Below are 14,781 nucleotides of genomic sequence, written 5' to 3' on the forward strand. Positions count from 1 at the left end.
AACCCCCACCGCATTTACAACCTACTTGAGGATCGAGAGTCAGCGACGATCTATCCCACATGCCGAATCGGAATCGCCGCCAGCATCGTCGAATAAGGTGAGGCTGAAGGGAAAGGGCTAGGATAAGCTTTTGTTAAGCTTTCACATCCTTTGATGACTCTCTGCTCCGCGTTCGGCTTACGAAGGTTGAGTGGCCGAGTGGGTTGTTAGCGGTCTTTCGATGCTTTGAGGGCTTGCTCTCGGGAGTTGCCTGGCGTTTGGGAGGCATGGTGGATGGCAAAATCGTTCGATAGCAATTGGTCTATGCTTTGAGGGGAAGGCTTGGGTCGCTTCGAAGGCCCTTCATTTCCTATTGATGTTGATGCCCGCGAGGCTGCGCCTCCGATTCAAACGGGGCTGAGTTTTTTTGGGCCCTGCTCCCCATCATCGGCTTCGCATTGCAGGCCTGCTTCGTATCCTGCAATCTATCCGCTACAGGAGACCACTTCACAACCTGTCCTCGCTCTATTCGAACGATGAGTGATCAGCCAAGATCGCACCGCCTCCAATCTTAGACGGCAAGCCCACTTCTCAGTCAGCATTCAGCTGCTTCATCGACCGCCCACTATTGGATACAGCAACAACAACACAGTCTATCTCAACGCAAGCATTGCCACTTTCGCAGGAACAGGATAACGCTGACTGCTAGATTGAACCCTACTCGCCCTATTTATCACGCCTCTATCGTGTGCTGTACAGGTACGTCTAGTCTTCGACCCGTTGACCTCCGATCGGGTACGGATTCCAAATTTTGCTTATTTGACACCTCTATTCAAACCTGCACAGCGGAAGAGCCAACCAAACACGGAACTCGATAGCAATATTTGTCTGCGTTCATCTTATCATGAAGAGTTTCACCTTCCGGCAATATCGCCGGTCCCCAAAAGAAGGTATTTATACTCTTTCCCTTCCATGCTGCCGCTAGACCCGTGGTGTGTTTAGTCCATTACTTGAAATGGAAGAAACCTGATTCGGAATCTGGGGACCCAAACTAAACGTGATGCAATTCAAATATCTTGATGTATTCCAAACGGATTCCAATCGATTTACCTTCCAAACCAAGCAGACTTTCCCTCTTCCACCGTTTTACTTGACTTGACGACATGGTAGATCCGAAGGAGTCGGCTGGTGAATCCAAAGATAAGGACAACGCCACGTACCTCAAACGGAGGGAACAAGTGCGACGGGCGCAACGGTACGCAAGATTTCTGGCCTTGCAGAGAGCCTTGCATATTGACGGAACCTGTTAGGACTCACCGGGAACGGAAAGAAGCATATATAAAGTCTCTCGAGAATGAGGTGCTGCAACTCCGCACGAACGAGGCCAAGATTCTCCAGGAAACCCGGGGCTTATATACCGAGGTCGGGAGGCTCAAAAGGATCCTCGAACACCATGGAATCCCATATGCGGCGTCGCAAGACTACAGTCTACCCTCACAGCTTTCAGACAGTCCAAATGCTCCAAGTTTATCGTCTGTGAGCATCCTTTCGAACCCGCACCAACAGCAACAGCTGCACATCGGCGGGCCTGAACAGCGTGGCAGTAGCCCCTTCTATCTTACTGAGAGCGATGGAAGTCCACCAACTGGCTCTTCAAAGAGTCCTCGTAGGAAGAGATCTTTTTTCAGGAGTCGAGGGCGGTCTGACACTGAATCTAATGAGGACAGTAGTAGTAAGTCGTTATTCCCAACGAAATAAAATAATAGTTTACTGACTCTCGCAGCATCTGGCCAAGGACTTTCAACTACTAACCAGCTAACTATTTCTGCCTCCAACCTAAGTTTGCGTGACATGGATCAAACGAATGTCGGCATGGAGTTCGTTTTAACGTACGCCTCACCCCATCCTCCACTCACCCCAACGAATCTAACAACTGCCCTAGTCTCGAAGCCCCCTGCCTCCACCACACGCAAGGCGATCCCCACGAACCGCATCTCCCCTCAGGCCACGCCCTGACCGCCTCAGCCCCTCTCCTCTTCCAAAACCCCACGCAGCCCGTAATAACCACCTCCACAAAATCCCCCTCCTGGGAAGCCCCCCACCTTGGTCTCGAGAAACTTCTCAACCTTTCCTCTAACTTCGAGCTCTCCGATGAGTTGACGCCCGTGCAAGCCTGGCATCAGATCCGCTCGCACCCAGATTTCGAAAGCATAGAAGTGCCGAGCTTGCGCCGATTGACGGAAGATATGTTGAAGCATGTGAAATGTTATGGGTATGATGACGATTCTAATCCTTTAATTTTATAAGTGAGTTTGGTTAATTTTGGTAGGTTTGGTGCGGTTATCGATACCGAGACATTTGAGGGCTTGGTGGGGAATTTGTTTGGAGGGCAGGGGTTCAACTTTGGGTTTATGGGTGCAGTGGTTTGAGATGGATAGAGGACAAAGGATAGGGTTGTTGGCGTTGATAGAGGTAGAGGAGGAGCTGGAGGAGGAGTTGGAGTTGGGTGGTGTGGGGAAATTGGAAGGGATGAATATCAACATTGGCAGTAGCTCAAAATACAAGTGTATGGTTTGGTGGAATTCTTGTCTTCTATCTCACATCTTGCATCAGCATTTTCAAATGTTGGAACGGAACGACGAAGTCCAACATCCACCATCACCAACATCCATATCTACCCCTCAACGAATAACCCCATCCTTCATCCCCCTCTCCCTAGCCTCCTTTTCCAACTGCTCCTCCGTCTTCTTGTTTCCCCTTTCAATCAATTTATCCAAGAAGCCACCCTTCTTCGGTGTACCCATCTTCTCCGCTTCCTCAAATTCCTTGAGATACCTGTCGCGTTCGTCAGGGCTCATTGCTGCGACTTCTGAGTCGACGCTTGTACGGGGATCTAAAGCTAGTTTGTCAAACGTATTCTGCCTAAAGGGTGTTTGGTGGTAGATAGAGGAGTGTTCATTACGTCATACGCACCTGCTTCGTTGCGGGATGATGATGGTTTGGCTGTTGATTTGCGGCGGATATGGAGGACCTTTTTGATGGATTCCATGATGATTTTGAGGTGGTGGTCTTGCTCATAAGGGTTGACTTAGGGATGTTGTGGGCAGACTTTTCGCAAAATGGTTTCAAAGGTGAGGTTGTCGGTTTCTTAGGTCCGCGGATACGTCATTGTCGCTTCTTGGTGCTTCCACATTTGTGAATGGAGTTGGATGATAGCTTTCGCTATACTTTGAATATACCAATATTGCAATTAGATTTCAATAAGACACATTATTAAATGAGTGCTATATCCTCTTCAACCCGGACTTCAATCGATGGCAGCGGCCTTACAGTCAACATCCATTCACGTGATACTTCTCGAACAGGGAAATAGTATTTTCCTGAATAGTAAATTAAGAGCCTTTCACGAAGCCCAATCAGCCCACTTCTGAGATGGATTTATTCTCACTATGCATATCAGTCCTAAAGCGAGCGGCCCAGCCTCAGATTGGGTGCTTAGTTGATTCCAAATCACGAAATTCCTAATGCGGGTTAAGCCAAGTCAGCACATGTCAGCCAGCATTGCCCCTAAACCACTTCGATGCAGGCTAACTTGCCCCAAACCCACTTTGCCGTACTTTACCACACTTTCTAATCACACTTTTGGAAATTCGGATTCCTCAGAACCCTCTGATTTCGAGAGAAAAAGTTGGTAACGGGTTTTTTAGTGCCACAACGGATCGTTCGTATTCATTTTGAGAGCAGAAGAGAAAGGATAGGAGGAAGCCTGATGATGGATATATGGGATATAAAAGTGATAGAATTGGCTGCTAGAGGACTGGTGTCGGGTTCTGAAGTTCAGCCGCCTGCTGTCTTTTTTGTCTCGGTCTAGCCTCATACTCGGACATTTGTTTTACGGTGAGACTTGATTCCCGATCTAAACCCATTTGTCACCGTCATGCTTTTCTCGGATAAGTTCTTCTTGTCCTCAGCATTTCTATTAACTGTTGGGGATGCGCGTCCAACCGACGAGTGCTCCAAGAGTGCCATATACGTGCAAACGAATGCGAATGACCATAATAGCATCGTTGCTATTCCAATTCAATCCAATGGGACGCTTGGAGCCGGTGTTCTTCATTCCACAGGTGGGAAAGGGGGGAATCATCTTGATTCCATGACTCTACAGCCTGTCGCTCCTGATGGGCTTCTCTCGCAATCTGCGGTTGCTGTCGCTGGCAATGTAAGTTATGACCCTCGACGTTCTTAATTGTTTTAGACGTACGGTAACATGGTTCAAGTTCCTATTCGCTACCAATGCGATGACGAATTCTGCTAGCATGTACCGCATCAATCCTGAAAATGCCACAGACCTTTCTCTTTACGGGGAGTATCCCGTGAAAGGCACCTTCCCCAACACGGTCGCAGCTTCTCTAAAACACAATATTGCTTGTGTCGCTACCACGGGTCAGACAAACGGTATCTCCTGCGCAAACTTTGACGAACGCCATGGCCTGGGGACATTCGACGCCCTCCGACCACTCGGCTTGAACCAATCCACGCCGCCAGTCGGCCCCCCAAACACTGTCTCCCAAGTCGCTTTCACAGAAAACGAAGACTTTCTCGTTGTAACAGTCAAGGCCGACCCTCTAACCAACAAGCCAGGCTTCGTCGCCGTATACCGAGTCGAAGGGAAAAGGGTCTCTCACGACGCGGTCCGTTCTTCGCCAGCTGGAACCGCCATCCTCTTCGGCTTCGACCAAATCCCACATACCAACAAATTCATTGTCACAGACCCTTCCATCGGCGCGGCAATTCTCAATCTCAACACCAAAACAAGCGATGTATCAACCATCAAGGCAATTAATATCACAGGCCAAGCCGCTACATGCTGGACCACCATTTCACCTGCTACTGGGACTGCGTTTGTGACTGACGGCGCCGTAGATCGACTTGTGGAGATTGGTCTTAATGATGGAGGTATTGTGAATATTTATGATCTTATTGCGAATGGCAATTCGGGGTTGTTCGATCTCCGAGCAGTTGGGGAGTTTTTATATGTGCTAGCTCCGGGAAAAGGGACGACGATGCCGAGTGTAACGGTTGTGAAAGCGAAGGCCGGGAAGGTGGTGCAACATTTGAGTTTGGCGGGTCTTGGGGTTACGAATAATGTACAAGGGATGGCTTTCTATAGGTAGAAGAAGGATTAAGTGGGATTCAACAGCATGACAAAAGAAGTGGTGTAGCCATGAGTGTTAGGGTTCGAGAAATTAGACCAGAAAGGGTGATGAAGGCTGGCTATCGGTTACATGGATCTTGAGTTGTTTAGGTTGCTTCGCTGCAGCCTCGTCCCGCCTATTCTCCACTCCTCCGAACTTCCGTGTGCTCGAATTTGGTTATGATGACAATGTCGTGAATATCTAGGACCCGGTCTCTAAAAGCCGAGTCACAAATCACGCGCAAGATCCACTAGGCGCACTAGCTGAAGAAAGTAAGCTTGATACAGTGAGTGAGGTTTAAATTAAATGAGATGCTCAGGCTTATCGTGCTTATTAATTACATAGAATAATAGGAAGGTCTTCTTCGTGGGGCACAGCTTGGGTGGGCTCGCTATCCAGCAAGCATTATGCACATCTCGAAACGCTGTTGAAGAATATATTCAACGAATCTACAAACGTACCTATCCCATCGCATTCCTCGGCATCCCACATCTGAGAGCATATGTTGCTAGGTGGGCAGGGCGGGGGTATACTCGAGGTTCTGAAACCCGGATTAGAATGCTGGCGCAACTGCAGGAGACCTTTCACAAATTGTTCCAAATACGAGAGCAAGAAGGCGACCCAATTCAAATTACATGTTTCTACGAGCACCTTCCAGTAAGAGCTACTAGTGCGGTAAGACACAGTACCCTTGTCTTGTTGACGCAATTTCCTTCATCTTTGCAGCTTGTAGTAAGCATGCAGTCAGCAATTCTTCCCGCATACCCTAGTTATGGAATTCATGTAGACCACATGGTTAGGAAACACGGCAAACAGCGCGATAAACGACTAATTTCTGTTTAGGATATGACGAAGTTTGAATCCATCCTCGCTATGGCAATGGGCATAACACTCGATGAGAATCTGATTAGAGGTAGAATGAAGAGTCCGAATGGATAGAACCCGTTCTTGACGCAGCCAACCACGGGCCGATAGGGGTTCCTTGTATACAAGGGGGCAACCACTCTCATACGCAGCTTTTTCCTGTTTCGGAATCGCGAAGGCATGTACGGTTCCAGCGCTCCTGTTCCTTGTGTTCTCGAAGTATTCCTATATTAGAGGAGATCGAGGGAAGAATTAGCCTGGGTTGTCTTCTAGTACCTGTGCTGCTAACACAAGATAGGCGTGTGAGTAGGCTGAGGCCATCTCCGAAGACTCTCATTCCCACCCTAGGCTATCATCCAAGCAGATGCACGGTTAATTTACGTAGAAGACTAGGGCAAGCAAGGGCTCCTCAGCAGTTCCTCAGCTTGCGCATAATACAATACTACTTGTTTATATTGAGGTAGCGAGGTTAGACTAGCTCCTAATTTAAGGCTCTAGAGTACTCATCGAGTACCCATCGATATCAATACGTTGTGTAGTGGGTGAAAGCGATCGCACTAATAAGCAGCCCTCCAAACCACCCAGGAAGGAAAGTTTACAAGGGCTTTCGCATTCCTCAGAGGTAATGGTTTTATCGCGCACATGATTAGAATCAAGGAGAAATCAAAGAAGGGTTGGGAGGTTTATAATCGAGATTTGAAAGGATGATGTGAGGGAGAAAATAGGAATTAATTTTATATGTGTTAGAGCCATAAACAAAGATCTGGAAAATATCCAGCCATAGGGATCACTTGGGATGGCATCAATTTTAATATTTAGCAGATAGTTAACTTGAACGCTCGCCTGTAAGATTTGCGTTAGCGTCTCCTTTCTGTTGCCCTAGCTTCCTGGTCAAGTCATATTCAGGTATAGCAATAGGTTAGCACAGTTCTGAAATATTTAGGGCGAGCAGACAACGCAGTGCTCTGGTCCCTTCCTCCTACTCGTCCCGCTTGATACAAGAAGTTAAATTCTTAGATGATATTGATTCCCCGAAGCAAATTTTCATAGCCATTCCCCGTTAATGCACAAGCTATATCCAGTGCTTGTTCCAGATTCTGAGCTCTTCGCTACTTCCATGCCACTGTTACTACGTTAGCCTTCACAGAACAACCGGCAGACGGCGCAAGGAATGACATAGTGATGATCCACATCACTTACCTCGAAGTCCAACTTGACAACCTCCTCAAAGCCCTCGGTATTCTGTGGCTCACTGAACCGAGAGATGATATCTTTGAAGCGCGTCCTTGGGAAGACCTTCCGTTGTTCTTCCTTCGTCTATCAAATAATAAGTTATTAGGAGATTAATATATCCAAATAAAGAAATATCCGATATGTCAGAACGCTTGGGCAAATTGACCTGCTTTCAAGGAAATAGGAGACGCACCTGATCACCCCCAAGAGCTCGTACAGAATCGTTGTGCAAGCATAGATCTGCCGGTGTTGTGAAATGGATTGCATAGACTCTAATTTTGAATCTACTAGCCAATGATATCCACAACTTACGGGCAGCAGCAGTGGTATTGGTGTCATCTTTGTGGACAATTCATCAGTAACAAAGAAGCAGATCCATTCGGATGCATACCTATGACAACCTATTGTGCTCAAGTCTGTCAGTTAAAATAAAATTTGCGACTTTAGGGAATATATTGAGCATACCGACTTTCCTTCGGCGAGAACTTGATACGCTAGCTGTACCCTTTCTTCGAGCCCCAATTGATGAGAACCAATACGCTCATAGCCGAGTGGTTGCAAGGTCTTCCGGTAGTAGGTTGTTTTTCCAGCACCTGGAGCACCCACGAAAACAAGAAGCGATTGGTGTTTAGGTCCATGATTTATGCTGTTATCTGCAAGAGAATGAGGATATGATCAAAAGCTGTGAGGTTAGAGTATACTTACGCTTGGTTGCAAGTGCAGTGTGCGTTGGAAGGTACCACGCAGGATTAAACTTGTCGGACATTGGCTCCAGAGGCGCACCTAGAAAAAACTTCTCCGGGGTGAAGAACGGGATTCCAATATTGAGACAAAAGTGTCTATCCGCGTCCGAGTGGTCACATTCCCGCCCTGCAGCATCACCTACCAGGAACGAGAGATCAAGTTCCACACTATGGAATTCCTCCTTCATCTTTTCCCACATACCAGTCCTCGGTTTTCGGTAATTGTCATTTGCACAAGCTGCGTAGAGTATGAGAGGGATATCCAAAACATTCAGCAAGACATCAACCTTGCGTTTCCACATTTGAGCCTCAGGAGCTTCCTGCCGGTTCTCATCCGTCAACCTCCCTTGATTGGTGAAAATTATGATTTGATAATCGTTGTCGTACAATTCAGCCAGTTTCATCGGAACGCTTTTATGCCACCATTTCCAGTCTTGTTCGTCACTTGCGTAGAGCTCCCCTGATCTTGTACTGATAAGCGTTGAGTCCTGCATCGAATGAGTTCACATCCCAACAATTACACATCCCAACCTGTTTAACTATACCAGATCGAATGCCGCAATTTTTGTCCGTGGCTCAAAAAAGCAGGCCTTATCCTCATGTTTTGAGTCGCGGGAGAACCTTCGGACTAGGAGAGTGCTTCCAACAAGACTCCACCCAGTCATGCCTGGATCTTCGCGAGTTGTCATGTTTTGGCACCAAAAATGTTATTACAGATGGTGGCTTCTGCTTATCTCAGCTAGCTCAGCCGGCTGATGAGAGAACCGACAACGCACATACCACCATGCATACTGCTACTCCTAACAGAGTATAACCTAGGGTTAGTAGTTTTAAACCCCTGCAACTAACGTTTTCTCTTATTAGCTGTCTAAAGGACTTTAGTAATTTTTTATATACATAACTAATTTTAACTACTTAAGGATAAAGACATAATTTTAGATAGTATAATAAGTATATTATACACAGACTTTAAAAGTTAATATAACATGTAAAACTCTAGTAAGAACATTATAAGCATATTTTAAATAAGATTTAATAATGTCTAGAGTAATTTAAATCTATCTACGCATGTAACGCAACTTTTTTTATAACTAATTTTATGTGTTACTTTAAACCTCCCCCCTCTCTTATTATCTACGCCTATGTATTGCAAGGCACTTATATTTTAGGCGCTATTTATCTTTGCTATTATAAACTACCTCTAGCTTCTAGATCTGCTAATTTTATCCTGTGCGTATAGTTTTATTATAGTAGGCAAAATAGTACTAACGCTTGCGCAGTAAGCAGTTTAGACACTAAATATTATAAGTATCTTTTTACATATTATCTATGTGTTTGTTTACGCACCTTTTAATGTATACTACTAATTATTTGCTATAGTAGCTACTATGCAGACTAGAGGGCTAAGTTAGCGCGCAGGGAATTAGAGTTTAAGTAGAAGGCTAGTATAAGTATAGCTTACGCTAAGTCTTCTAGCTGTCTGCTTAGAAGAGACTACTTATTTAGTGCTAAATAAAGACTATGCAGTGCTAAATTAAGTATATAGATTAGCTAGTATAATGCTTTCTTATATTAAAGCCTGTTATACTTTAAGTGCTAATGCCTTATAAAATTTAGTATATAAGTGTTTTATAAAGTGTAATGTTTAGTATTAAACGCTATTACTTACTTAGGCTATATAGAAGTTGTTAGGCAGTAGGGAGCTACATAAGCAGCAGGTGCGCGCTATCTATTAGCTTGTGTATAGCCTTAGGGATATAATCCTTGTAGCCTGCACTAGCTTTAGAAAGAGCATTATTTTACATATGTATTCTATATTTACAGGCAATATTACGCTCTAGATTATACTACTGTTAAAGCTAAAAAATAAGTAGTTTAAAGTAATTTACTAGTATCTTAGAGCGTGTTTATGTTTAGTTACTAAATAAATAAAAGATGCTAACTTAAAAATATTCTAAAAGATCTAGCAGCTTTTATACACTTATATTTTGCTAGGTCTAAAGTAGGCTGCATTGCTAGCGTTCTAACAGCTATTTACTAACACTATATTTTATACTTAGGTTAAGTTAGTAGCATTAAACAAGTGCTATGTTATATAATAGTAGAAAGATTTTTAAAAAGAGTATTTATAGTTTTATAAGCTCTAGCAGTGTTTATCTTCTAACATAATGTTCTTTACTTATACTGCTATGTTTAACAAGCAGATAGAAGAGGCAGTACGCTGTTTTAGTAGCTTTAGGCTAGAGAGTCTAGAGATAGGTAATAATCTAATAGGCAGCCTAAAGGTAATTAAGACATATATAGATTACTCTAAGATTACATACACTATTATTTTAATTAATAATTATAGTAAAAGCACATATGCTTAGCTTTTATGTATTATTAATTATAAGTTTAGTACTACTAGTTTTTCTAGCAACTTAAAGCTTATTCTAAAGACATGTGTGTTTATTAATAGTTACACTTATATTACTAACTTTATAGGGCTTCTTTAATCTTGTCTTGTGTTAGATAGACACTACTCTATAGCAGATACTAAGAAGGTAGTCTAGGCGTATACTAGTTAGGTTGTAGACGCAGACTAGCAGAAGATATATTAAAATTTTAAAGGCGCTAATGCCTTTATCTAGATTATTGTCTATACAACTGTGCTTAAGATAGGTATAAATATCTTTAGAATTAAGTAAGTATACTAATAAAACATTTTAATTACCTAGGATATAAGTAATCTAATGCAGCAGTTTAGTTATAGCGCGCGTAGTTATAGTAAGACTATAGTTACTATATTATTTATTCTTTTTTATATGTTTAACTGTCTTAGCACTAATCTAGATGCAAGTAATAGACAGGCTAGCAGCTAGATAAAGTAAAAGATAAAAAAAAGGTAACTTATAAAAGTAAAAGATTATTATAAAATAAAGCTTTTTACATTAAGGCAGACAATAACTATAACGTTGCTAGATTAGGCATCTGCTAGTAGTAGTTAGACACCTGTTACTCCTACTATAACACCTCCGCCTAGGTCTACGCCCCTACACAATAAACCTAAATTAGAGGCTGCAGAAGAGAGGGTTAAAAGCACTTTAGCTAATTTATAGAATTATATAGTTACATTTTAGTATAATAGACACAAAAGTAGACCCTTTAATTAAATAAATAAATAGCTAAACTAACAGGCTAGCATTAAGCTTAAGTAGTAAGACCTAATTAACTTTAAGTGTTATTATAAGTACTTACTTTAGTATTTTTAAAATAACTTATTTATATAATTAACATAGCAACCTTTTCTAGAAAAAGTTGCCTATTGCATAAGTTATAATCTAGCATTTATGCTATATTAAAGCGCTTTGCCTCTGCCTGCTAAAAAAACTATGCTAACGCTAAAAAGTAAAGCTAGCCTTATGTTACAGCATATTTAGAAGATATGTTAGGCATCTGCTTTTTAGTACTTTCTAAAGGTCTATAGTGTGTCTAAAAATAATGTTTTAGTTTTACCTTTATTTTTAGTATTTTTTTTATACTTAAACTAATAAAAGCTAGTAAGGCTTATTGCTAAATAGAAAAATATTAAAAGTAATAAAGTTATAGTGCTTATTAAGTCTAGTAAGTATAGCACTAGTAGTGTACAGGATTATCTGCTATTAGACTAGAAGTTTATAGAGTTGCATCTAGCATTTATTAAAAGCAAGTTTAAGTATATTATACTTACAGTATAAAGTAAGTTTTGCAAAAACAACACACTTCTTAAGACAGGCAACATCTCTAAGTTGCTAGGTATACACAATACTACTAAAGCCTTATTAGGTAGTTGTATGTAAGATAATAGTCTAGCTGTGTAGGCTACATAACACAGATATTACTAGTAATAAAACTAGTTAGAGTAATATAGTCTACCCCTTAAACTAGTTATAATTAATGTGTTATTTAAGTCTATAGTGTTAACTATAGTACTAAAGTTACTATTTAATAATAACTTTTCTCTATAGAATAATCTCTTGCCTAGTAATATTTTTAGTTATTAAGGCAGTTCCCTTATAGTTATAGTATACTCCTTTAGTTTAAATAGTTTGTTTACAGCAGCCTTTGCTATGTTTAGCGTACTATACTTACTAGGTGTAGAGTTGTATATATTGCTAAGGGACAGGCAACGCGCAGCTGTAATTATAGGAAGCCCTATGCTAGCCTAGGTCCTACACACGCTAACTAGTAGTAGTTACTACCTATTACTGCCTAAAATAGTCTTATTACCTTCTATTATATTAGATAAAATTACTATTAGCCTGTGCACTTTTAAGCTAGGTTGCAGAGGTAAACAGGCTGTGCGCTAGTCCTCTATGCTACATACACTAAGATAGTTAAGAACTCTTTGTACTTTAATTACTACAGTTTATTAGAGCTTATTACATAATATAAATGTGTTACGCACTAATTTAGTAGCTAGTGTAGTGTCTCTAAGCAAATTAACACGTAAGTGTTAAAGGCGCCTGTTAGACAATAAAGCAGCTAATATAAGTAGTGTGCGCATTTATTATAATGCAGATAAGCTATAGTTAGATAGTTAAAAGTGTTATTAAAACATATTATTAACTCTAACTACATAGAGCTTAGAGATATATTAATAAAGGCGTAAGCAGTCTTTTTTAGAATACTAAACTAACTATACTTATTCTTACTATAGTTTAGGTGTAGAGTGTTAGTAATAGCTTTACTTATTTAAACTAGTTTCCTAGAGCGCTGTACACTAGAGCAGACAGAGCAGCGCTTATAGGCAATTATTGTTGTTGTTCTTGTAGCTGCTCTAGCGCATCCTCTTGTTTTATATAAAGGGGTTCTCTAAAGGGGTTGCCTATAGTGTAGGGTGCGTGCGTTTAGGGTGTTAAGTTTTGTGCATAGTGCAGCTAAAAAAAGAGATGTAATAAATAAGCTTTATTCTTAACTTTAAGAAAAACACTTTGTTAACTAAACATCTTTTTATAGATAAAAAGCGCGTTATAGAAAACCTATAAGATAAAAAAAGGCTACTAGGCCTACATCTTTATATTATTATGCTAGGCAAGTGCGTTGTAGGGTAGGTTAAGCCTAAAAATAAACTTAGTAGCAGATCTAAAGCTAGCTATAGTTCTAAGTAGAGATAGTAGGTATAAAAAAAAGGTTTAGTAGAAAGTCTTAGTAAAATAGACATTAAATTTAAAAGTAGCTAAAAGAATTTAATAAAGAAACTTAGTGTAGTTACAGGTATATATTACATGTCTATGTATCTTTAGCGCATTATGTAGAAGCCTAGGTAGGGCAACCTATAGGCAATTATTATTGTTGTCTTTAAAGGAGAGTATATAAGTAGCTGTAGTAGGTGTTGTTAATAATAAGGTTAAAATAAAGTATGCTAAGCATAAATATAATTCCTTAATTAAGCAGTTCTTCTAAAAATATGTGCTATATCTACACACTAGACCTATTAGCGCTTAGCTGCTTATATAAACGCACTATAAACACTTTTCTATATAATAAACACACCTATATTAAATTATTCTTATGTTAAATCTACCCTATTTAGCTAACTAAGCAAAAGAATTAAATAATATAAACTATATATGCTTTTTAGCTAGACAGCAACAGCTATCTAAACTAATAGGCACCCTCTAGGCTATTTTATGTAAGCGTAGGACTTTTTAGACTCTAAAGAGCTAGTTAACTAAAAGAGATAGTTCTACATAATATAGCCTTTAGCATATAATGCTTTGCTGTCTGCTTAGAATCTTCCTAGGACTATAAAGATGCCCCTACTATAGTGCTCTACTAAGGAATGTTCACATTGTACAACTAAGAGGACTTGTTAATAGACACTACCTAGCTATAGAAGAGCCTAAACCCAGCCTTTAGCCTTGCAACCTTAGGCACTATTAAGAACAATCTAAATAAAAACTAAATAGACTAAGCTAAATAGCAGTTTTATAGTAAAATTATCTAAATTATTTTTTCCTTAGTGCCTACTAATAAACTAGGTTTAGAAGGGACCTAGCTAAACAATTAGTAAACTAATTATTATAATTAGATAAACTAATTATTATAGATGTCTTAAATGCTTTCTAATTACTCTCTAATTACTCTTTAATAGCCCTTTAATAGCCCTCTAATTGCCCTCTAATTGCCCTCTAATTGCCTACTAATACAGCATTGCTAAAGCAATGTAGTGAATGTTGCATGTGCCTAGTTGCCTAATTGCTAGTACACACTAGCACGCATGCAGTCCCTCCTAACTAGTACGCACTAGACTTTCTAGAACTCTGTCTTAACTTCATGCCTACTAATTGTTGCTAATTGTTGTCTAAGGTAGCCAGGTCCAGGTCCAGGTCCAGCGTCCAGGAAGGAAACAGGAACAACAAAAGAAGAGAAAGAGAAACAAGCATACAAAGCATAACAATAAAATACATAACTATAAACAAAAAAAAAAAAGACTTAATCTAAAACAGTTATAGCCTAGAGTTATATTATAGTTAGTCTAAAAATATAAGAAGATTAGATACACTTATTAATACATAACACTAGTAACTAAATCTAACACATGCAACTGTTTAAAAGAGGGTAGAGAGGCAATAGGCAACAGTTAAAGAGTAAATACAGTTAATTAAGAAGGGGTATAGTAAAAAGAGGTTTAAGGACATAGTTAAGTAAAAAGAAAAAGTTTAAAAGCGCGTAAAGAGATAGTTTAGTTAATTAAAAAGAGTAATAAAGAAAAAAAGAGTAAGACTATATTACTATAGAGTGTT

The 14,781-nt window shown here is 40.5% G+C and overlaps 4 protein-coding genes across 4 annotated transcripts; 2 read left to right on the forward strand and 2 right to left on the reverse strand.

The window, feature by feature from the left end:
- The first annotated feature begins 522 nt into the window (after positions 1-522).
- Positions 523-2,439, forward strand: BDR25DRAFT_306370 (uncharacterized protein). Its single transcript, XM_033690611.1, has 7 exons — positions 523-738; positions 826-929; positions 1,150-1,234; positions 1,290-1,711; positions 1,763-1,868; positions 1,922-2,251; positions 2,309-2,439. The coding sequence occupies exons 2-7, from the start codon at positions 884-886 to the stop codon at positions 2,406-2,408; spliced, it is 1,089 nt and encodes a 362-aa protein (XP_033542699.1). The 5' UTR covers positions 523-738; positions 826-883; the 3' UTR covers positions 2,409-2,439.
- A 94-nt stretch (positions 2,440-2,533) lies between these two features.
- BDR25DRAFT_306372 (uncharacterized protein) lies at positions 2,534-3,122 on the reverse strand. The gene is made up of 2 exons (XM_033690612.1): positions 2,953-3,122; positions 2,534-2,872 (listed from the first exon to the last, which is right to left on the reverse strand). The coding sequence occupies exons 1-2, from the start codon at positions 3,026-3,028 to the stop codon at positions 2,661-2,663; spliced, it is 288 nt and encodes a 95-aa protein (XP_033542700.1). The 5' UTR covers positions 3,029-3,122; the 3' UTR covers positions 2,534-2,660.
- A 692-nt stretch (positions 3,123-3,814) lies between these two features.
- On the forward strand, positions 3,815-5,335 carry BDR25DRAFT_294397 (uncharacterized protein). Its single transcript, XM_033688779.1, has 2 exons — positions 3,815-4,198; positions 4,257-5,335. Exons 1-2 carry the CDS (start codon positions 3,917-3,919, stop codon positions 5,151-5,153), a joined length of 1,179 nt encoding a protein of 392 aa, XP_033542701.1. The 5' UTR covers positions 3,815-3,916; the 3' UTR covers positions 5,154-5,335.
- A 1,675-nt stretch (positions 5,336-7,010) lies between these two features.
- Positions 7,011-8,710, reverse strand: BDR25DRAFT_378010 (PNK3P-domain-containing protein). The gene is made up of 7 exons (XM_033697520.1): positions 8,560-8,710; positions 7,973-8,502; positions 7,737-7,917; positions 7,663-7,672; positions 7,465-7,610; positions 7,239-7,355; positions 7,011-7,161 (listed from the first exon to the last, which is right to left on the reverse strand). The coding sequence occupies exons 1-7, from the start codon at positions 8,701-8,703 to the stop codon at positions 7,111-7,113; spliced, it is 1,179 nt and encodes a 392-aa protein (XP_033542702.1). The 5' UTR covers positions 8,704-8,710; the 3' UTR covers positions 7,011-7,110.
- Between the last annotated feature and the right edge of the window lie 6,071 nt (positions 8,711-14,781).

Source organism: Lindgomyces ingoldianus (genome assembly GCF_010093535.1).
Source record: "Lindgomyces ingoldianus strain ATCC 200398 unplaced genomic scaffold BDR25scaffold_36, whole genome shotgun sequence".
NCBI classification, from domain to species: domain Eukaryota; kingdom Fungi; phylum Ascomycota; class Dothideomycetes; order Pleosporales; family Lindgomycetaceae; genus Lindgomyces; species Lindgomyces ingoldianus.